This window comes from Leptidea sinapis, chromosome 33 (genome assembly GCF_905404315.1).
Source record: "Leptidea sinapis chromosome 33, ilLepSina1.1, whole genome shotgun sequence".
NCBI classification, from domain to species: Eukaryota; Metazoa; Arthropoda; class Insecta; order Lepidoptera; family Pieridae; genus Leptidea; species Leptidea sinapis.
In genome coordinates, this window is record NC_066297.1 from 2,684,220 (window position 1) to 2,709,194 (window position 24,975).

Sequence of the window (24,975 nt, forward strand, 5' to 3'; positions counted from 1 at the left end):
TTACATAGTATATGGTTTACTTCTAATTTTTTGTTAATTTAACTAAACTTTTGCAAATTTCGGATATTCATGCCTTTCTAGTTGCCTTCGCTGTATTAGGTATTTATCTTTTATATTTTTTCTAATATAGAACACCGAAACCCATTTCTCAGTAGTTCTCGAACAACGAGCTAAAGAAGAAGTTGAAAAGTTATATTCATAGTTGTATTTTTTATTTTAATGATATCGCAAACATTTGTAAAAACAAAAGTTCTGCGAATGAAATACTCCGACACAGTTCCTTGAAATTGATCATTAGACTAAACACTACTATCAAAATTCCAAAGATTGATAAGTGAATGAGATTAAGTTTGTCAACTTATGCACAATTTTGTTTATAGTGTTGTTAGAAGTCTTATTTTCTTAGTATATTAATGTATAAGCCAAATGAAGACATTAGTTCGATATTTTGTCATAAATCTACATCGGATAAACAAGGAAGGCTTCTTACCAGTGGGAGGCTCCTTTGCACAGGATGCCGGCTAGATTATGGGTACCACAACCTATTTCTGCCGTGAAACAGTAATGTGTAAGCATTATTGTGTTTCGTTCTGAAGGGCGCCGTAGCTAGTGAAATTACTGGGCAAATGAGACTTAACATCTTATGTCTCATGGTGACAAGCGCAATTGTAGTGCTGCTCAGAATTTTTGGGTTTTTCAAGAATCCTGAAGGGCACTGCATTATAATGGGCAGGGCGTATCAATCACCATCAGCTAGAATTCATAAAACAAAGGAAAAGGATTTTAATACAAAGATATATACTCATAAATAACAACCTCTTAACCGTTAGTAACTCGGACTCCTTAACCAGGTGTTTGAATGCCAATTATAAATGTTTATTTCCAAGTTATCATATTGCGTTTATCAGTTTCATATGTGTTCAAAGTTACAATTGAAATTGTTTCAAATATGTATCATAAAAAAATGCTACAACCCACATAAAGGACTTGCATCTATGATCCCGGCGTTGTGAAAGAGCATTCAGCGGTGATCACTAAACATCAAGTTACACATAAGAAAAACATTAAGATAAAATATTTGGAAATACCTAATTATTTTTTGTTGATGCGAAAACAATCTTGAATTGTTCTGAAACAGTGAATCTTTACCTATCCCTATTTATATTATAAATGTGAATATAAGTTTGTTTGTTACGCTTTTACGCCGGAGCTACTAAACTGATTTTGATGAAACTAGGTACAGCGATAGACTGGAGTTTGGGAAAGGACGCAAGCTACATTTTATTCTGGAAAAATCCATGGTTCCCGCGGGGTTTGTGAAAAACTGAACTTCGCGTCGATGAGCTATAACCATACCGATAGTATGTTTAATTTGCCACAGCAATCTTCCTTGAAATAAGATTCATATAATATATTGGGAACGGGAGCGAAAATGGGAACCGGAACTGGAATAGGACATGTGATAATCTTCAATTCCAAACTACATACATTTGTGCAGTAAATACACTTTCATCCATCTTCTCTACACACCATAACAAAGTGTACTCAAAGTTGTATTTGATACACTTTCTAATAATGTAATATCGAATTATAATCCAAGATTTCGATTACAATCTATCACATTCCCACACTAACTCATCTTTTATCTTTTTCACGTTTAAGTCGAGATTCATCTGTCCCGTTCTAATGACCTGAAGACGCCCGAGGATGGATCTTTTGTTTATTAAATATAGTTTTTAGGCGTTTTCCAGTTTTATTTATTGTTTCTGTAAATATAATTTATGGTTGACTTTTGTTGTATAACTGTTGCTTTACGTTTAATTGCTATTCCTTACGCCTTCATTCTGTTATATTTTAAAATATTGCCTTTTAGGCACCTAAATATCTGTACCTATACTAAAAAGGCGTTATGATAATCAGCTATAAACATGTAACATTTAAAATATCTCTCTACAACCAAGCTGTGGAATGAGCTTCCTAGTGCGGTATTTCCGGGTTGATACGAAATGGGTTCTTCCAAAAAAATGCTCCTGTGATTCCTCTGGTGTTACAAGAGAATGAGGGCGGCGGTGATCACTTAACACCAGGTGAACTGTACGCTCGTTTTCCATAAAAAAGACCTTGTGTGGGAATTTTTGTAAAAGAATACCGATCCTCAACTTTTTAAGAGGTTTGCCTTGGTTGATGCTACCTGAATTATTATTATGTGTTTTATCAAAGACAAGAATTAAAAATATAAATACAATCGATGCCATAGTAATCCATTTTAATTCCTTATCCTTTTCTGAAGAGCCTTACGGATAAATGCATTTAAAAGAATGCGTTTAATGTTAAAGAGTTGATGGTTTAATACAGCAAGTAGAACGAGTGAAGACGTTAAACATATTAAATAAGTTGTATAATTAGTGCAATGTAATCAAAGTCGATAATTGCAAGATAATCGACAACGTCGATAAATCAGTTAATAGCTCGATTACGATCACTTAATCAGAAATCGATCGTGTATTAGTACAATGAGTACGAGGTTTGAAGGATTTTTTTAATTCATTAATTTTCACACTATATGTCGTAAATTTTGGATTTAGATGAAGCTTTTGATATTGTGCTTCACATCATCAAACTCAAAATACGTAATATATGTAACTAGAACCATTATATATATAGTTGTTTAGTAAAAGACAGTCGATGATTTCGTTTCTTCACCATTTTTAAGTTGGATATTAATTTTATTCAAGCTTGAAGAATAAATCATTCAAGGCTAGGTACTTTATTGGTCGCTCAAGTGACGGCGTTAAGTTGATCCTCTTATTATAAGGTTATCACTATTATAAGAATTATATTCACTGGTTTCTGTAGAATACCTTTGCTGTACGTATTTGGTTGAGAAATATAAATAAAAAATATTCACCTCACAAAAGCCAGCAAATACCATTAACTCGCGTCAAAAGATCTGACGTAAAAAAATGACACAAGCATGGAATACGCTCGAATCCAGAAAGTTATCATCGAGTATGAAGAGTAAAAAGGCAACACCTTCAGGTTTAATGTGCGTATAATTTCTTTGTGGCACCGCGCAGAATGGGCAGACGTCGTAAAGAACGGTCGTGCGTGTGTGCGTGCAAAAGGTTCTTGCGCACACGAGCACGCACTAGCGTGGACCGGATATCTTCATATCGACGGGTGTCTTTATTGACAAATTCAGCCTCAAATAACAGAATATATAGAAAGTAATACTGTGGCACTATATTATGTTAAAAATAACGTGATCGAAATAACAAAACGTTATTGTAAAAATAATTGTTTTGTTATAATTACATAAAAAGATCTGTTAATAAAATTAGAGGTAACGCTGCAATACTATTTAAGCTGTAAGCTTAATATGCTTATAGAATCTTCATTAAAACATATTTTTCATGATTTTTATTAAAACCATTGAAAATAATAAAAATATGTCTACTTCATTTAACTTAGACGATGTGGTTACCATAGATATAATAATAATAATATATATAAATAATAAGCAATAAAGTAATTTGACGACAAATGCTAGTCATCCTATTCTCTCCTTTGCAAGATATAGGCCTCCTCCATACTTTGTGATCTGTTCAGAGTTAGTCTTCCTCACATTGGTTGTAATATGTATACGGAATGCGTATTAATTTAGATATTTTCCGCATCAAACTTGCCAGAACAAAGCGGCCCTACACCCACCATTCTATATGAAAAGTCCCTCACGCAAACACGCACACTATCACAATAACTCAATCGTATATGCGCTCGCGCATCGCTTTTGCATATTCATTTGAGTTTGTATCTTTGTATAAAATTATAATGCATTATGCGACCGCGCTGTATGGCCGCTTTTATGATAATGTTCAGAATATTTCTATAGCTAAGGCTTCACAGACCGCACTCGGATTTCTTCAAATTGGAATTCTATATGGATAGGCTTTTAACCTTATTGCACGCTTTAGAGTGCAAAATATAATATTTTATTATATTTTTTATTCAGATATAAATAATATTGTAACAAACAGACAATAGATGCTTTATATTCGCGCTATAAATTTTGTATATATTGAAGCTAAAGCTAGCTTGTACTTAATGCAGCTTTAATAATGAAAAGGGTTCGTACATAAAAACGTTACGCCATAACTAACGTCTTTTTTTAAGTCGGTTAAGAAAATGATCCTCAGTTGTTGTCATTGTTTATACGTTTTAAAAAACTATTTAATATTAAAAAAAACAGTTTTTGAGATGTCCATATTTTTCGTCCCAATAATTTTTCAATAATATCTTGCAAACACAATCAATGTGTTCACCGATGCTAACGTAAAAAATTACTTTTTTACATACTTTACTTGTGGTACCCATAATCTAGCCGGTATCCTGTGCAAAGGAGCTGGTAAGAAAACTGTAATAACATTAATTAGTTCTTTAACTCTACATCGCTATGGAAACGTTACAACAAACGAAGAAACACGATTGTATTCCAAGGATAAACCTATTTAAGAAAGTATATATACAAGGAATTTTGTTTAATATATCCACACGAATAACTTGAGAACAATACAATAATGACACACGATACTAGCCCTTAAAGTAGTGATGATAAGGGCTAATTTATGAATGCACAAGTATTTCAAGTTGTTCGTGGAATAGTGATGATATCATATAAAAATATAAACAAACGGACCGATATACTGTTCGTTGTATTAAATAGTTACAAGAATTTGTCACGGGAGATGAATTATTGAGTGAAATTTTTATTTTTATTGACACATCTCTTGTTACGCTGTGTTATAAATTACTAGCTAATACCCGCGACTTCGTCCGCCTACCTAGGCGTAAGTAAAGCGTTCTTAAGAATATTAAGGAAGTTTGGAATTGAAGATTATCTCATGTCCTATTCTAGTTCCGGTTACCGTTTTCGCTTCCGTTCCCAACATATTATATGAATGTTATTTCGAGGAAGATTGCTTAGATGGCAAACGAAACCTACTATTGGTATAGTTATAGCTCATCGACGTGATTGACATTCTGTTTTTCACAAATCTTTCCGTACTTTTTTTTTCGGGATAAAATGTAGCCTATGTCCTTTCCCAAGCTGTAGTCTATTGCTGTACCAAATTTGATCACAAATTACATCAAATCTTCACGATATTCTGCAAAATAATACAAGAGACATATTTATATAAGGATGGAGGTTTTCATTTTTGCGCTCATCACGGAGTTTTATTTCTTAGACAATTGGCCCTTAATCAAAAAAAAAAACAATAAAAAAAATATAAAATAGTCTTAAGAAACAACGATAGTATATGCGTAGTACGTACCCAGTCATTTCGCGGATGTCAAGTCCCAACTCGCGAGTATAGTAGAGGTAGTTAGAGATAAAAATAATTAATATCGGTAGAAAAAAATAGTTTTTTAGTGTATTACTATTACAAGATAATACATTGGTACATTACACTAAGACTTTACGTGAAATGATTTTCAGTTAATTGATTTAAATGTTATAATAATTAAGCAAAAATTGATATGGCTTTTATGCAAACATACTCATATAGGCTATAGGAGTATGTGGGACAATACCCAGTTACACCAGAAAATTGTAAGACTTTTGAAGAAAATCTGTTGAAGTGTCTCCACTTTAAAATTACTTCAAACAGCCCACAAATTCTCTTGTAAGATTCCTTCAAGTTATTTTAAACTTCTTTATGCGGCTAGTAAAACATGCCGGAGACAACTTATTCATGAATCGATACATCGATAATCGATAGTCTCGATACAATCGATTGTGCCGTGTATCGAGTAGCGACCTCTGTATTTAATTGGTTGAATTTATTTTACATTCGGAACCAGTAATTGGTATTTGTAATGCGAGACGTATTTTGTACGGTTTAGAACTAATTGATTGGTCTGACTTACGTGTTTTACACGCGGCTTTGTGTAAAGAGATTTTAAAGTTATCGAGATGCCTATATCATTACAGGAATGTATAAGATCCTAGCTGTTCTGTATATAATAAATAAAATACTGTTTATATGAATTTGTGAATAATATTTTAAAAAATCAAGAATTGTTTCGTAATATATTCCCTGTTGTTTTAATTAAATGGATTCACAGGAAAACTGTCAAACCGTGCGTCAATAAATTCTCTCATAGAAAATATGTCAATACAAAACAAATATTGAAAATAAAAATAATTATGGGTCCCAAATCGAAATAAAATTATCCAATCTCTCAAGTTGGACTAAACTGCACTCCATGAAGTAATTCCCTATTAAAATCTTTTCATTAATTTAGGAGTTCACTAGAAACAAACACTAGGACACTGGTTCGCGCAGACTGCTCCAACCGTCTTCAGATTCTGATAAAGAATTACGACTAAGACCACTATTTAACCTCAACCACGTCGTATTGCGCTCGTCACTCTGAGATAAAGACTTACCCCCTTATTCATAATGGTCTGCTAACTTAAAACAGCCGCTAAGGAGTGTTTTTTCTCATTCTGACTTAGGTTAATAGAAGAAGACAGATTGAGAATTAGCAAAGCTTTAAGTTTGCAGACTATTATGAATAAGGGGGGAAATGTCTCACGTGCCATAATTAACCTAACATTAATTCTTTATATCTGACAAAATTTTACCAAATCATATTTCCTTGCAGCATACCAACCATCATGTAGACCTTTCGATCGTTTCAGATGCGATCTCCGGCATAATTACCCCTTTCATCTGCCGACTAGGCTTTACGATCTCAACGCGTCGTACAACGACTTGTGTGTAATTAATGAATGTTTAAACAAAGAAATGTAATACAAGACTTATGTTGCTGTTTCCGATCGCCCGCTGTCGACTTTTTGATGTCTTTTTATGAAAGAGAATCTCTCTTACAACACGAGGTATAATAGAATGGCTGCATACGCGTTTTTCGTCGGTAACTTGTATTGTCGTGTACTGCGCAAGTAAGTTCATTCCAAGGTTCTTTTGTATGTGGAAAAATTCCTTGAAAAAAATCATACTGTGAAAAATGCTACACATCGGCGGTCTTAACAGCCGGCACTTTTGACTCCATGTCCAAAGGAGGGTTGGCTCACTACTTTCCATCACGTGATTTTCTTACCCGTTTGCGGCGTTTCTAATTTTTGAGCATGTCGTGCGAAAATGCGAACACTCCATGTGATAAATGCGGTAGAAGACACACATTTAAGCGACGTCCTATGCAACGCTAAGTGAAGCCATTCACAGGGCACTGTCTCCTCGACGCCTATTACTGCCGTGAAGCAGTAATGTGTAAGCATTACTGTGTTTCGGTCTGAAGGGCGCCGTACCTAGTGAAATTACTGGGCAAATGAGACTTAACAACAAGTGACGAGCGCAATTGTAGTGCCGCCCAGAATTTTTGGGTTTTTCAAGAATCCTGAGCGGCACTGCATTGGGCAGGGCGTATCAATTACCATCAGCTGAATGTCGTGCTCGTCTCGTCCCTTACTGTAATTAAAAAAGTGTACAGTAATTGTATAATAGTACATTGCTAACAAAAACGAAGCCAAAACATACCAATTCTTCGTATAGTAAGTACTTACGTAAGATGAAACTTAACTTATACGTAACATAATATTAGTCTGTCTATTCACGCATTCATCAAAATTTTGTATACCGTTAAGAATCGTATCGAACAATCTAAATTCTTACCATCACGCATAGACTTATTAAACTTAATAGACCTTTTGAACACTACCTCGGGTGTCTAATTTGTTTGGCCTGATTTTCATGTTTTAATAGAAGTTGAAAGAATTATTTATAGTTTTTGGTATGCCGGTTAGATGTAAAATATCCTTTCATAACAGAAAATTAATACTAAACATAATATACAAAATATGCCTCCATTTTTGTAAATTATAAGATTTTGTCTCACTTAAATAGTGATAGATTTAAAAAATGTGATTGAATCAATTCCATAAAAATCCAGCTTTCAAATTCAAATAAATTTACCTAAGAAGGCTTAAAATAAACATTGTAAAATAGTAGATATAAATATCTAATGTCACTCTCTTCTCGTTTTTTCATTTATACGTCTAGATACAATATACAAATACAACCGATAAAAACAGGCCAAGAATATTAGTTTAGTGTGCGTGACAAGCTACGTCTTGCACTCGCGATTTGTATGACACTTTGTGTTAGTGTGCGTTAGAGTGCAACAGAGGTTAGTTCTAAAGTCATTTTTTTTACGTTTTCACAGCTGACATAGTCTATCCAGACGTATAAATTATCTAAGTTATGAAATGAGAACTGTAAGTATTTAAGTTCATAGGATATTATCGATTCAAGTTTTTCCCTTACTTTCAGTTTTATCGTTTAACTTCAGTTCAATGGCGACGCATTTAGATGACTCCGTCTAATTTAAGTAACTCTGAGGCATGTTAAATTGAATTTCGTTTACTACCGTCACGGTCACGCTTATATACAAATATCTATTTGGTCTTGTACAAATTGGGTGGGTATAATTCAATTGATTATACCAACTTCCATATTTGATTGTGGACTTTGTATTTACGAGTTGATTTTACGACGTACTTTTTTAAGGGAAGTTATTTGAATAGGTTACTTCAAATCTTAAGTAACAATAGATAATAATTATTAAGAACCAACACACCTCAAACATATCCATAGACTTAACATACCTCCACAGTTATCTCTAATGGGATTTTGAAAATTTGTGAACCGTGCTAATATGCAAAAATTTGTGTTGATCAGGTTAACTGTAAAATAGAGCATGTACAACTCATGCAAGATTTATGAACCTTACGTAACTCGAATGGTTGGTTCAGTTGGAAGAGCGCTCCCACGGAGCACGAGAGGTCGCGGGTTCGAGTCCTGCATCGTTCATAAATTTTGTTTATAAATTTAATTTGTGTAAACACTCCAACACTTTGAAATTTAGAATAATTTGATTTAGATTTTTTTCAGTTATGTGGGACTCGGAAAACGTAACGTATCGTTTTCCGATTCAATCAAAAATTAGGAAAATTAATGACGTAAAAATTAGTGACGTAAAAAACTACGGATTTATTTTAAAATCGACTAAAAACTTATGGTACGAATAAGACAATTTATATTTTAAAATATTTAAATATACTGTCAAATCTTTAAGGCGGAAATATTAAGAAGTCTCCTTTTTGAATTTAATCTTTAATCGATAACATTATAGATTATTTACGAAAAAAAGCGCAGATATATGAATTAATATGAATGCGCAACCAATTAATTAGCATAACATATCATTCATTATGAAAACATTGGTTATTTATGATGAATGTAACCAAAGTAGGTGGTTACAGCCATCAATAGCTCTTCGTTCAACCACGCCTCGAACCTCCACGGCACAACCAACCGATTTAAATAGGCCCCTTCTTTCTATAAACGATCTTAATAAACCAATCAATACTGTGTATCAACTTACTATAGTTGAACGTGTTGGTGAAAAATAAGACCTATTTGAAAGCCGTACGGTTGAAATTTTAAAATTTTAATGTTAAGTGCATTTACATTTTAAAGGCAATAGGAAGGAATTATAAAAGTTTAGATGGAGCTTGTTAAAAGTATCTAGATTTATTTTAGAATTCATTCGTTAGTCGATAATGACGTCAACACACAGATATAATTTAATATTTGAATATGGTCCGATTTGATAATAAATTTTCAGGAAGAATTCCCATGAGGAATGCTTGAATAAAATCTTATCGAACCAGTAGCAATAATTATTTTCAAGATTATCTTACAAAGAGAGTCCACTGTTGCTTGTAAGACTCTTATACACACAAATTACACATAATATGTACAAGTTTTTGAAATTTTGAAGTTAAAGTATAGTGCTCGTATACATACCACTATAAGCATAGCTCCTTCCTAGTATTCCACAAAAGCTTCGTGTCACAACTTTAATTTTCAACAACCTTCACTCATGCATTTATTGTAAAATCAGGATACAGATGCAATTTAAAGATTTAAACAATTTGTTATTTTTTTAAGTAACAACCATCACTTCTGGGATTAATTAGACAAATTAAATTTAAAAACAAAATTTATGAGCGATGCGGGACTCACTCTGGACCTCTCGCCTTCGAGAGTTGAACAAGATTTATCAACGATACGTCACTCAAACGATTGTTTTACTTAATAGAAATAACAGCTCTAATTCTTTAACTGACATGAAAAAAGCTTTCTATTTATTATACTAATGTTAATAACTTAAGTAATATATTTTTGGAATCAACTCTATATGACCTTGAATGTACACAAAAAGCGCTTCCTCTAAATGTTCCTAAGCACGTATGCAAGGAATAAATGTCAATTGAGATAGAGGAGGCCGAGGCACGGATGCGAGGAATTGATGATGCAGTTATTGAACCCGATGGTAATAATCAGATTGCAGATGGATAAATATATCTGATTCGTTCGATGTTTAATACGTCGATGGAGTTTACGTACGCCCTCGAAATTTAACCATTTTGTGTCTAATTGTTTTAATTATTTTGTATTCCAATAATGCTTTTTTGCTTTAGTCATTTTTTGAAAGTTTTGGACAACTTTTGGTTTTTCGCTATAACCGTAAGACATTAAACGTCAAATAAGAATCCACTTGATGATAGATTGTCATCTCGGCCCATTTAATTCTGCAACATTGATAATGCGATTTCCATTAGTTTTTAAGTTTTACCTGCAGGATTGAGGAGATTTACAAACTTAGCTTGAAAAGTATTCGCACCTCAATACGTTAATTAGGTAATTTAGACGTTGTACTTAATAACAGGTCATTTAGAAACAGACAAAACATGTCTTTATTTCTACGATCGCAAACAAAGGAGCAAACGAGCGTATGGGTATTTTATGATGAGGCGGCCAAAGTGTCTCTAAGCGGATGATTGGTTCCTTTTCTAATATAACTGGACACGTGCCTACGGTTGCTTTGGAAGATCATTAAACCGTGGATAGTGATCGGTACTCGCCAATTTGGTTGCCGCAGGTTTTTACTAAAACTAACAATAAACGCCTAATCTACGATAATGCAAATTGTCACACGCCTAGTGTATGTAGAATTATGAACTACCCGCATAAAGTCCAGACCTTGCAGCTCTTTTTGTTCCCAAAACAGAAGAAACAGTTACGCGCCAAACGTTTATCATTAAAGACTAGGCTATCTAACTAGAATATTCTATCCAAGAGTGTGAAAAACATTTTTCCATGATCATGTCGTAAGAGTCCCCTTAATATTTGCAAAATTGGTTTATTTATGTAACAAAGTGCACTAACGCTACTGGAATAGCTTGAAAATCACATTTTGAAAAACAAAAACCCTTTTTTTTGATATTTTTTTTTAATTCCGTAAACTTTAAGTGCGCTCCACATAGTATATTTGTATTCTTAAATGAACAGTCCTTATTAATAAAAATTTCTTATATCACCGAAATAGCAGTTACGATTTCGATAAGTCAGGTCTCATATATGGGAAAACACGTTATAGATAGTTTTGACACCCGTTATATAAATATTCAGTTACAAATAGATTCTAAAACTTCCACAGCGAAATAAAAATATTGTACTTATCAATATATATATATATATAATAAAAATGGTCTTTGTTTGAGGCTCAATCAAGCCAAAACCACTGAACGTATCGACATGAAACTACAACCATTCGATGCGAAATTAATCCTAGATGGTTTATGTCTACTATATTATTTACTGTATTATTTTCCGAATTGCAACGTTCCTTCATTAATTTATTTCCTTTTGAACTCCGCCCAGTGAAGCGGGCGGGAACGGCTAGTATTATGGTAAATAGAGGTTTCTTCAACATTTAATAACAAAAGCTCCATTAGAGAAATTACAATTTTCTAAAATATCATCGTCGAATATGACGAGACATGTTAATAACATAAGACAATGGGATCCCGGCCCTGCCTGATAATATCACAAACGTAGACCTTAATATTATAGACAGATAGCAAAAAAATAATATTTTAAGCTTGAGCGATATAACTAAAACCCTGTGATTATTTTTGTTGAAAGTATGGCCTAGAAAAGTAAAAATATTTGTCTCACATATTGCATTTGTCCATCAATTATAAATTAATGTGATTTTCAAATTATTTCCTTCATTTTATTATTTACAAAATTATGTATCGAGGCCTTAATGGAGACTTTTCTTTACTTTGCTTTAATCAAGTTTGCAGGCATTTTTTATACATGACGGAGTACTTTTGTATACTTCAGTAATAATAGAAAACATGATACTAATAAGAAATGCATAAAAAATCAATCCGTTTGAAATTTTCATATATGGCGCACTATTCACGTTACCAAAGCGATGCATGATAGTTATGATGACAATGTCCAAACTCCATCATCAAAAATCATTGAGGTCTATAGCACATTTTAATTTTTTTATTTTTTATTCGAAAATTTGGTGCATTTCAAAAGAACATTCTTTATTCATCAGACGTTTTCTTGGTGATATTTTGTTCTGTCTAAACCATTCTTAAGTCTTTCGATACGTACAAACATATCTCCACGAAAGTGGTTTTTAGGAAATTTCGTAATTGTGCCGGTTTATTGAAGCAAGACAATGGGCACCATAATCGTAATGGGTTTTAAATTCATTCATCGGAACTATATTGATGAAAGTTTTCAAAGAAATCTGGGTGCGTTACTTCCTTTGTATATATATCTTTGGATTCATCCTTGAATATTTAATGTTATTGTTTCGAGTAAATTTCACGGTCGTAAAGTATTTGTTCGTAGAATTGATGTTAACTCCCTTGTGCTTGCTGAGATTTCATTCAGCGACATTTAACTTTTACGGACATTAAAATAAACTTGAATTCCTGTGTAAGGTGATCACCTTTTTCCAAGTGAATCCCTTGACCGTATCTTACTTTATTTTGGTTAGCTAATATCATAAATCTCCATGATTTAGTTATTTCGCTGAAGTAAATATTGTCAGTTATATCTTTTAGCTTTACCCTGATTCCATTGGTATGAGTATTTTTGTTATGGAACAGGAGGAAGAACGAGCGTACGAGTCACCTGGTGTTAAGTGATCACCGCCGCCCACATTCTCTTGCAACACCAGAGGAATCACAAGAGCGTTGCCGGCCTTTAAGAAAGGTGTAAACGCTTTTTTTGAAGGTACCCATGTTGTATCGTCCCGGAAACACCGCACAAGGAAGCTCATTCCACAGCTTCGTAGTAGTATCTGTTAGTTGTAATATAATAAGTATACTGTAGTATACAATGGAGATTATGATTTGAGATCGTTTGTCCTCCTTTTCCATAAAAAAAGAGTACCCTAAAAATATTAAAAAAATATCTATATAAAAAGTCACTTCCTCTGAAAGCTTTATTTATATTATATTACATAGACTTGCACTGGTTCCTGATTCTAGACAGGCATTCCCACAGAGCAAGCCTAGTCCTACAAAATCGTGAGCTATTAAAGAATAGGAACAAGAATGTAACAAGTGATAATTCAACTTCATTAATAATAAGCTCTCCACAGTCTTGTTTATACATGAGTGTAGGGTTGCCAAGCGTGTATAGTCGATTCGCGTCTCGCAGATTTTAATTTCACATAGATAGGAATAGTTACACATTCATTTGACTGTAGTATCTTTGGAGGTTATAATGCATTTGAAAAAACCAACAAAAATCATAGGTTTACAATTTAAATAATTAAAAATAGATACTGCAATGCCAACGTAGGTAAGTGAGTGTGTGTTTGTGAGTGTGTATGTAATTGATAGTGTACGTGTGGCAATCTGTGCATATATAAGCTTAGATTGTATGAGTGTCATGTATGTAAAAGTGCTATTTTTAAATATAATCATATCATAATTTTATTTAAATATATATTCCTTAAACGTGGCCCTAATAATATCTCATCGCGGCAACCCTAAGTGTAAACGTACGACTTATGTAACACACAAAATTATTAACGTCCGTTAAGTTCTATTGTGTTCTCAGTGTCGATATACGTAAGTATAGGTATTAATTCGTCTTACAAAACTATTTGAGAATACGTTATTACACTTTCAAATGCGGATTTGATGTAAAAGCAGTTTTTTAATATTCATTACAAACAAGAATAAAATAAAAGAACTTACTTAAATAGATACATAATTTTAAACAACCAGAAATGTTATATGTTTTTTGTCACATGTGCTCTATATTTACTAGATATTTGCAGAAGAAAAGATTAAAACCTTAAAACAATAGTAGTTAATAATATATCATAGTATTTTTCATAGAAAATAAATAATAATGTCTTGTTTTAGTACATTCTTAAGTAGTCGTAAAAAAATTGCTTAGTAAAGACTTTATAGGAACAGTTTTGTCAATAATTATGAGTACTTCAGACTTGTCATAATTTAGCGGCGGTGATCACTTGCCTCCAGGTGACAGCAAAGAAATAAGAACCTTTCGTACGCTGTAAATTATGGAATTTCAATGACCCATCGAAAATTTATAAATTACATTTTGACTAGACAATAGACAAAGTCAGAGATACAATCTTAACTTGAAATCTGTATACATCTGACGTTAACATAAGTAATGCCGAACCAAAAACCAATCTAATTCAAACTGGACATGAATATCTGATATCGATACAAAAAGTACAAGAATCAACAAAAAGCAACGTTACGTAATGTTCGAGACGCGATCACTCACAGTGTATCTGAGTGACTAGTAGAAAACATTGATTAATTACCATAATAATTTATTTGATACTCGAAAACTGGGGAGGGGCCGTTACAAACGGGTTACTCCTTTTGAACTTAAAACGTTCACCGCGTGATGCAAGATCCGCTGAGAACGAGCGTTTTATAAACGAAAAAGACGCGTTGTTACCTTTTTTACACATAAGCAAGTCAACGATCAGTCATCTATTAAAATATAATGACTAGAAAAATTTAATCAAATTATGTGCTTTTTTTCAAGAAATACATTTTTCTTATAATTCGAACTAAGAAGTCTGTACCTTGACTTCTAACGTCTTCATAATTCTAATAGCATTTCTAACATTGAGGTACTTCCTCAACGAAGTTCTTAGAGGCGTAAAAGGCATTTATTTTCTCAAAATTGATTCTTTTAGAATTATTTTTGGTGTCATTTCTAAACTACAACTGCTTCGGAAACAAGTGTCGCTCTGAGAGCACAGCTCTCTTTATTATTATTAAGTCAAGATATTAGATTAGTTTTTCAACTAAAGCAGATAGAAAAATTGTAGGCTCAGCCCTAATATTAAACAAATTTACGAGAAAAGGTCCAATATATACGATTCTGGTTGTAATGCTCTTTTTTAAATATTATAATGCTATTCAATTCTTAGTATTATCCTACTTAAATAACTATTTTAACTTGCTCGATAAATTAAGCTGTACTTTACAGGAAATCATTAAACTAATAACCGCTTTTTTAATTTAACAAAGATTTCAGGCATATGTGGCACATAATTAAAAAATAAAAGCTAAGTTGCGATATTTGTTTGCTGATTTTTCCAGCAATTTAAAAAACGCCGCGTTCAATCCACTCGTTTGCTTCACAAAACATATTCGATAATAGTGACTTTGTAGATATTAAATATTTCCTACACGATGAAAACAGTACATTGTTCTATTTGAATATGATGCATAGCGGTGATTTAGTTGGACGAACAAAAGAATGAGTTCTGAAGGAAATGAATGGCCTCAACGTATCATCGGGCCTGCTTATTAGCATATTATGAAATTGTAAGACGGATTAGACACTTTCAAAACAAAGTTCTGGTTTGGAAATTGTTTTGACAGTTAAAGAAAGCGTAGAGATTGCGTTCACTTTAATATGGTGACTTGAGGCCAGTCGATCATGCACAACTATTACTTCCTTTTAGAACTTTATTTTTATTTCATTTTCTACTATTACATCCATCTCATACCTAGCTAAGTGAATACTTATGTCTCTGAGTATAGCTGCTGCTCATAAAACATAAAAGTTGAAATGAATCCATTGTTTAGTGAAAATTTAATGAGTTGTTTATGCATTTTAGTGCGTAATCCTTACCATCGTGAACTTCTTGCACGTCTCGTCTTTTTTGTGATAATAAATACTTCTATTATATATAATAATAAATTAAACAGTTAGCACCGCAGCACAGTAGACATATTATGTACCGCAGTGTCAACCGCGTGTAAAAACTTTCTGTCATATTTAAAACATATATAATGGATTATGTATACTAGATACATTGGCCCGTGGGGCCCAGAGGTGCGGAGAATGTACAAAGTAGTATCTTCTCGTCTCATTTGGGCTACTGGTAACCCAAGCACTGGCAGCTATTTCGATCAACGGATCAGCCTAGCTATCCAACGCGGCAGCGCTGCCTGTATTCTTGGGACACTTCCATAGTTGTAATTTAATGTATTGTAAATATAATTATAAGATTTGTATTAGAGGAAACCTTGGAACAATTAAATACATACGCATATGTTATCGTGGATTTTGTGTACGTTCTAAGAATCAGTATGTTTGTAGTACATTGTATTTCCATTACATCGACACATACAATAATATCAGATTCACAATGACATACAAACTGATATACTTATATAATATATATTATATAATAAAAATTATTTTTAAAATCCCACTGGTAAATCTAGATATTATCGCGTTCAAGCAAACGAAAAACTGCCAACAGCTTCCAGAATCGTGGCATTAACAGGTCAATAAATAAAAAGATGTGTGGGTTAAATGCATTTTTGAAGGAAACTTTGTTCGTGAACAATCTACGTAGCAAAATATAACTTTAATATATTAAAGACCCAACTCTCTTGTATATTTTTATAACAAATAAATGTGGTGACAATTCAGTCAGGTAACTAACGACGAAAACTCATTTTCTCTTGATATTTATTTAAAAAAAAAATACCTGGACGACCAAGCCTTGCTCAGATTTTTAAGAATTTACAAAACTTGAACAAAAAAAAACTAATAGGACATCTGGATTTGAACCGGGGTCTTCTGCTTTCCAGATCACCCAATGTCCCATCTGTGCTATTATAGTCTTGCATATTATACTGGCGAAATTTACCTTTGTATTCTAATGTTATTGTAGCAGTTTCTCACTAATCTCATACATCTCTCATACTAATCAGATCTCTCGCCCCATGAATCTTCCTATATACTAAATTTCATTAAGATCGTTGGAGCCGTTTCCAAAATTCAGATTATATATATACAAGAATTGCTCGTTTAAATATATAAGATATAGATGTTTATGTTTGTTATTTATTACAACAATGTAGCGTAAAATTAAAACTTCTAAGAAACAGATGACACAGTCAAGCAATTGTTGATGGCGAAATATAAGTTTTAGGCTTAAGGCTGTGTATTATTAACACAACATAACATTTATTGTAAATCTCTACTAATTGCAACTGTGGATATGTGTGTGATAGCTGCTTATGTTTTAAAGAAATATATTTGTTTCAGGTCTTCTTTCCGCGTTGAACCATTTGGATCAAGCACGAAAGAACTCCCTGCAGACAAACGTGGATTACTCGAGATACGTGAAAAGGTAAATTTATACGCAAGATATAATTTATATAAAAATAATTTAGATGCTGCAGTGCGCAATGTTTGCTGTTGAATCGAGGGTGCCTCATTTCTATGCTGTGATGAGAGATGAGTTGCTTTCATCTGAGATAGACTCCGCAAATCTCAGAACTGTATTCTCCAAACGGTTTGTGACGGGATGCTTAGCAATATTTTTTCATATTGGCTATCTGTGCATCAAAACAAAAATAGGAAATAAAACAAGGTGTCTTTACCAAAACGCTGGGAAGAGCTTCATTAACCTTTCCAGATAGTTTATAAGTTTTATGTATATTTTACTTTTTATCTTTATTTATATGTAAATCATTGTATTTGTTGCGTATGTATACTAAGTTTTTTGTGTTTAATATAAACACGTTATTATTTTTAAAGTGTATTGATTCACAATTTTTTCATAATCACTTTTGACACGTTGAATCAAACGAACTATTGAATGAGTTTCGTTTTGTGGTGTTTTTAGGTAGATGTATGATACCTTCAATAAATCGCGTATAACCTATAGGGATGGCTCCGCTGTTCTTAATCCCTACTTATATGATAAATGTGAATTTAAGTTTTTTTGTTACGCTTTTACGCCGAAGCTAATGAACCGATTTTGATGAGATTAGGTACAGGGATAGACTAGAGCTTGGGAAAGGACATAGGCTACATGTTATCCCGGAAAATTCCATGGTTCTCGCGTTATTAATGAAAAACTGAAATTCATGTCGATAAGCTATAAGCATGCATAAGTAGGTTTAGTTTGCCATAGCAATTTTCATCGAAAGAAGATTCATATAATATGTTGAGAACGGGAGCGAAAACGGGAACTGGAACTGGAATAGGACATGAGATAATCTTCAATTCCAAACTTACTTATTATTTTTAAAAACCCTTTATCTACGCGGACGAAGTCGCAGATATCTGCTAGTTCTACATATATATCACTTACCTTTAACTTCAACTCGTTCTTATATTTTGTTTCTTTTTCAGATACAGCTCAACCCTAGAATGTGGTTCATCGTACTGCAAAGACCTGGGGTACCGGGAGCACTTCCACTGCATGGACTGCACTGCCCGGGTCTTCTGCAAGAAGGAGGAAATGATACGCCATTTTAAGGTGACCCTTAGATATTTTATACATCTGTGATATAAAGTTTAAAATGACCCATAAAACTACGTATCGTCTATTCTGACCTCTTCTAAATTCTTTATTTTTATAGAACCAAAGAAACCTGTACTATTTTTGTCTCAGCTGATGATAATTGATACGCCCTACCCATTCTAATACAGTGCTACTCAGGATTCTAGAAAAACCCAAAAATTCTAAACGGCACTACAATTGCGCTCGTCACCTTGAGACATAAGATGTTAAGTCTCATTTGCCTATTAATTAAGCTACGGCGCCCTTCAGACCTAAACACATTAATGATTACATATTACTGTTTCACGGCAGAATCTAGCCGGCTTCTGGCGCGACTAGGTGAAAATCTCTTACATATATATAGATTATAAGCCCTACTTTTCCAAGAATGAAAATTGAACTAGGTTTCGAGTTGTATGATGCTTCGATCAGTGTAACCCAAGCTTTGCAGCTATTTTGGTCAACGGATCAGCCTGGCTATCCAACGTGGAAATGCTGCCAGTATTCTTGGTACGCTTCCCCGTATTGTTAATAATATAGTAACAAGATTTGTTTTGTATAAATAGTATAATCTATTAACTATTGAATTCTGGTTTTAGTGGCATAAAAAACGCGACGAATCACTAGCGCACGGTTTCATGCGGTATTCACCCCTTGACGACTGTTCAGAACGCTTCAGCGATTGCCCGCACAACAGGAGTCAAACCCACTACCACTGCATTCAAGATGGCTGTGATAAGGTAAGTAATATATCTTGTTAATTCCACTCTTATGCGTTGGCAACAAGATGATAGGCAATCAAGCTTTTCCATTTCCTAGACTAAGCAGGCAAAGATATATAACAAGTCAGCGTTTAGCAGCAAATGCCGTTGCAATAAAAAAAAAATTAATTATAAACGATCCAAGGAGTTTTTATTCAAAATAGAACATAATGTCACTTATTGAAAGTCAAAACCTTCCACCAGACCTGAGTAGACCTTGCGTATGAAACTCAGCAGGCTTTTTTTAAATTAAAATATGGATAATGTAATATCGTACAATAAGCATTTATAATTAAATAGCCTGAGGGTGTCATTTCCCAGTCTGCGGTATCATTGAGAAAATCATTTATGTTATAATAACCTTGACCACACAAACGCTTTTTAACATTTCTTTTAAATTTCATAACACATTTGTTTTGTACATTTTCTGGGATCGTGTTGTTAAAGCATAATATAGATTGCCCAATAACAGATACATCAATATAATTAACTTGCTAACTAGACTTAATTTACTTGTTTGAATTCATGGAACCTCGGAGCATGTGACTGTATTTCTTTATCTACTTTAAAATGTTTTTCTTAATAAAAAATAATTATCTAAATAATATAATCATAAACTATATACAGGACTTTGCCTTTCTAGGTGTACATATCAACCTCGGACGTGCAGATGCATGCAAACTACCACAGGAAGGACTCTGCCATTCTCCAAGAAGGTTTCCAGAGGTTCCGGGCAACAGAGAGCTGTGCTGCTCCACATTGCATCTTCGCTGGACAACGCACCACCCACTTCCACTGCAGAAGACCTGGATGTACATATACGTTTAAAAATAAAGCTGATATGGGTAAGTCTAAAATAATCATTAAATTACTTTGATTTCCATGTCGTTTGTAATCTTGGAACTGTCTATTCAATAATAATTGGTAGAGGACAATTAATCCGGTAGTAAGAAAACTTACGCGAAAATCAGAAGATAAAACCAAAATTGATCTTTTTGAAACACCATTTATATTGGACGACGCAGTGTTGGTAGGAGATGGACCAACGATCTGGTCAAGATCGCCGGAGTGCGCTAGATGAGGGCAGCGCAGGACCAATCGTCGTGGAGATCTTTGGGCGAAGCCTATGTCTAGAAGTGGACGCCTTCCGGCTCATGATGGATGGATTTATATTTATATTTATTGAATTCGAATAATTAAAATAGATATTGACTAATTTAAATTATAATAATAACTGAATTAAAAGTAATCAGATATGAAGCAACCTATTAATCCTGACCATAAATATATAATTTTCAGAAAAACACAAGACTTACCATATAAAGGACGAAGCATTGTCCAAAGACGGCTTCAAGAAGTACATGAAGAACGAAGCGTGCCCGTATAGGGACTGCCGGTTTAGCAGAACGTGCAATCACATCCACTGCATCAGACCTCACTGCAATTATGTCTTGCACTCAAGCAGTCAGATCTTCACCCATAAGAGGAAGCACGAGAGAAAAGAGCAAGAAATGACCTTTGGGTGAGTTTTTTTTTAGAATAGGAAGCTAACGACAGTGTTCAACGGCACATGAGGAATTACAGGAGCATTGCTAAGGAAATTCCATTCAATGGTTTGATTTAGTGTGGAAAAAAGTTCCTCGAAACCATTTGTGGAGAAAAGCCAGGCATTAAGAAGATAAATGCGTTCACAGTTGTTTTGTAAACTTTCGTTTTCGAGGGGTTAAGCCGCATATTTTTTTATGGAAGAAGGGGACAAATGAGCGTGCGGGTTGCCTGATTTTAAGTGATCACAGTAGCGTTACCGGCCTTTATGGAAGGTGTACACGCTTTTTTGAAGGGGGTCCCTTCAAAAAAATCTCAGGGTCATATCATCCCGGAAACACCGTAAAAGGAACTCATTCCACAGCTTTTTTGTACGTTGAAGAAAGTTACTTGTAAATCGCAATGTGGAGGAACGCCACATATCCAGATGATGGGGATGATATCCTAATTTGTGGCGTGTCGTGCGAATGTGGAATTGTCCTTGCTTATCACTTTTATGCAATCTAAATAATACAAATGTAAATATTGCGTTTCCTAGTTTACCAACATCAGTGATCCAGAGCGCACTGATGCAGCAAGGTGCCGACTTGAGCATGTACTCTCCTGGCAGCAACCTACAGGTGGAAGATGAGATGTCTTCCTTGCTGGACCCGGATTATCCATTTGTAAGTATTCTGCTAGCTGTAAGCAAAATCAAAAACCAAATCCTCAGTACATCATCCATATTTTCATGCTAGCTAGGCTTTGCAAAAAAATTTTGTTCCGACCAATATTCCAATTACCTAAAATTATTGATTTTAGATTATATTAAGCTAAGTACTACCAATGGTAGGGTTGTTTGCACAGGATGGCGACTAGATAGGTACCACAGCAACACATTTTTCTGTCGTCAATCATATTGCAGCACTGTTTATGTTTTGGTTTAAAGGGTGCGGTGCCCAGCGGCTAGTGAAATTTCTAGATTCAACATCTTTTATCTCAAAGTGACGAGCACAATCGCAGTGCCCCTCTGATTTATGATTTTTAAAAATCCTAAGTGCTTCATTTTTAATGGGCAAGGTTGGGCAAACTTAGCATCTGGTAAACTACTCGCTACTTCTTCTCACAAAAAAGCCTAATCAAATAAAGAACTTCAATGTGTCATATCCTCATAATCAATAAAACGAAAACTACTTTCCAAAATGATATAGTTGAACTGATAAGTACAAGAAACTTAACCACAGTACAGCCTTCTTTATCATTAGCTATTTAGATGATGAAAATCGTATCAATAAGTCCGATGTATTTTTACAGAATCCAGCGTTGGTTGAGGAGATATCCCGAAAGTACATTGAGACATTTAACGGAGGCAAAGAGGCCGAAGACAAGTGTGGAAAGTGTAGCGCCTTCAACAAGCACTACCACTGCTTAGCTGAGGGCTGCAAGATGGCTCACAGGTAATACGACAATTATTTCTACACCTAAACCACCCTTTACTATGCCTAACCCCAAGTTCACATTTAAATAATTTTATTCAAAATAATATTTTCCTATTTCACCAATAAAACGATGTCCAAACCATATATTCGAATGATGAATTCAGACCATGATTTTTGCAAGAAACTCAGCAGGCCCTTTTTTAATAATATCGAATTACAATTAAATTTATTCACTATATCACGCGATACTTTCTACGACACAAACGTTTATAGCAATTCCTTGTAATTTCGCACGAATTTTTATTACAACCACCTTGCAAAAAACAAACAAAATTTTTTGAAATTTAAAGAGGTCAGTTATAGAACGGAATTGTAGGCTAGCTAGAATTACTCCTATGCTAACTTTATTGATGTAATGGCCACCATTTTAGATTATATGCTCTATTGACTCTTATTCTAACATTGTTTTTATATTTATTGTTCAAAATATAAACAAACTTCTAAACAATTTAAGCCATCCCCGTGAAACTTAAATGTTTATGTGAGGAATAGCGCGGTCACTTATCTAAAATATACATAATGATCTACTTTACAGCTGTCATAACACAATGGTAAAACATGTCCTGGAGCATGAACAACAAAACCAGGTGACCGAGGCGTACTTTGTGACGTACACACGAAATAGCCCTTGTTCCAACTCAGCCTGTCAGCACATACGAGATATAACGCATTATCATTGTACTTGGGTAAGTTGTAGTCACACATTTTTATTAGCTAAAAGAATCTACAAAGTAGACAAAAATCAGTTATGTGGCACTGGCCCAAAGACTTGAAGAGTTAGGCCTTGTTGAGAAAAGTGGAAGGTAAAAGATCTTCTTGCGGATCAGTTCCGTGTATCCAGATTATAAAATAATGATTATCTGGGTGGTGTACTAGCCAGAACTCTGATAAGTAATCCATTATGAAGTGGTAACACTTTGGAGAACAATTTAAGAGAATTCTACCACTAACTACAGGAAGCAATGCTTATTTCATAGATTTTTGTGGTAGATTGTGGAATAAATTATGTTTTCAAACAACATACAACATACAAAATAAAAGAAATTTAATTATTTTTCATGGAAGAGGACTAATAACCATACACGGTCGTCTGAAATCTACACATTGTTTCTTTATATTATTTGTGAAAATATTTTTTAGTTAAAAATATTGTGATGTAGTATATAAATGAAAAATGTATAAATATTTCAGGAGAATTGTGGAGCTGTGATTTTATCATCAGAAGATCAACCATTCAGACGTTTAGAACATCACAGGCAACATGCAATTTTGAGCCCGATGTCCCCAAACTTAGCGGCAAGATTTGCCCCAAACTTTACTCCTCAATTATCAGCGCAACTGCATCCGAATATGGCAGCTCAGCTCGGACAAGTATCTAGCTTACCAAACTTACCCCCAAATTTGGCGCAGTTGGCGCAAATGGCTCCAAATCTTGGATCCCAATTGACTCCGAACTTACAAGCGCAACTTAATCTTGGTCCAAACCCAGCAATTGCCCCTCAACACGTAAACCCTTCCAGTTCCTTGGATGAAATGTTTAGTAGAAAAAGAGGAAGGCCTCCCAAGAACAGGGTTGTAGAAGTTTGGACTGATAATGTAAGTACTGTTCATTTGTGTCGATTTGATAAATATTATTGAGCAAAAGTCTTTCTGCTACAGTTATTTAAATTTATATAATTTTATTTAAGGTTACGCCACAAGCTATATTCACTTCTTTCAAACTGCCAAAGAGTAATCAAATGCCACCAGTAATTCATTCCCCAGTTGTGACAACTATTGAAGAGTTTCCGGTAAGTTTCAACATAATTCAATTGAAAAATAGTTTGTACAATTTGATAAAAAAAATTAACTAGGATTTATCTTTTTCAGCGTATACGATTCCAACATTTTGAAGTATTTACATCACCAGAGTCATGTGGTCAATATTATCCGAACTGCCAGCTCAGAAGCAGCCGACTTCACTTGCACTGCTTTCACTGTAGTTATACCAGCGAAAATCACTTTAGCTTGGAAACTCACATGAGAGAATCTCACTCCATCAATCCACTTTTAGATGGCTTTGACTATTTTATTTCCTTCGATCAATGTGGCGGAAAAAGCTGTTTCAAAAATCAGCTAAGATCGCATTTCCATTGTGCTCAAGGTAATAATTGTCCAGCAATTCTAACGCAGTATTCTGCTCTGGCTACTCACAAACATGGTAGAGGTACTCCTGTTATTAAAACTGAAGAACAAGAGAAGCCATATGAAGAAGCCAAAGATTATTCTATTAAAGAAAGGGCATCCGCTGATAGTATCGGATCGATCAAAGAAGGCAATGACTATACACCAACAAATTTTGTTATAAAGAATGAATTTGAAAAGGATCAAGATAATATTTCCGGTATGTATAATTCTTTTGTAGACAA

The 24,975-nt window shown here is 34.0% G+C and overlaps 1 protein-coding gene across 5 annotated transcripts in view; it reads left to right on the forward strand.

Annotated features, from left to right (window-relative positions):
* Positions 1–24,975, forward strand: part of LOC126974764 (uncharacterized) — a 116,864-nt gene that overhangs the window by 83,676 nt on the left and 8,213 nt on the right. For all 5 annotated transcript variants that reach the window (XM_050822422.1, XM_050822421.1, XM_050822426.1 and 2 more), the window contains 11 exons: positions 17,538–17,622; positions 18,633–18,759; positions 19,383–19,523; positions 20,188–20,389; positions 20,844–21,066; positions 21,628–21,754; positions 22,383–22,525; positions 23,103–23,253; positions 23,759–24,163; positions 24,256–24,357; positions 24,437–24,950. In XM_050822422.1, coding sequence (XP_050678379.1) covers positions 17,538–17,622; positions 18,633–18,759; positions 19,383–19,523; positions 20,188–20,389; positions 20,844–21,066; positions 21,628–21,754; positions 22,383–22,525; positions 23,103–23,253; positions 23,759–24,163; positions 24,256–24,357; positions 24,437–24,950 — 2,220 coding nt within the window. The remainder of the gene's footprint in view (positions 1–17,537; positions 17,623–18,632; positions 18,760–19,382; positions 19,524–20,187; positions 20,390–20,843; positions 21,067–21,627; positions 21,755–22,382; positions 22,526–23,102; positions 23,254–23,758; positions 24,164–24,255; positions 24,358–24,436; positions 24,951–24,975) is intronic.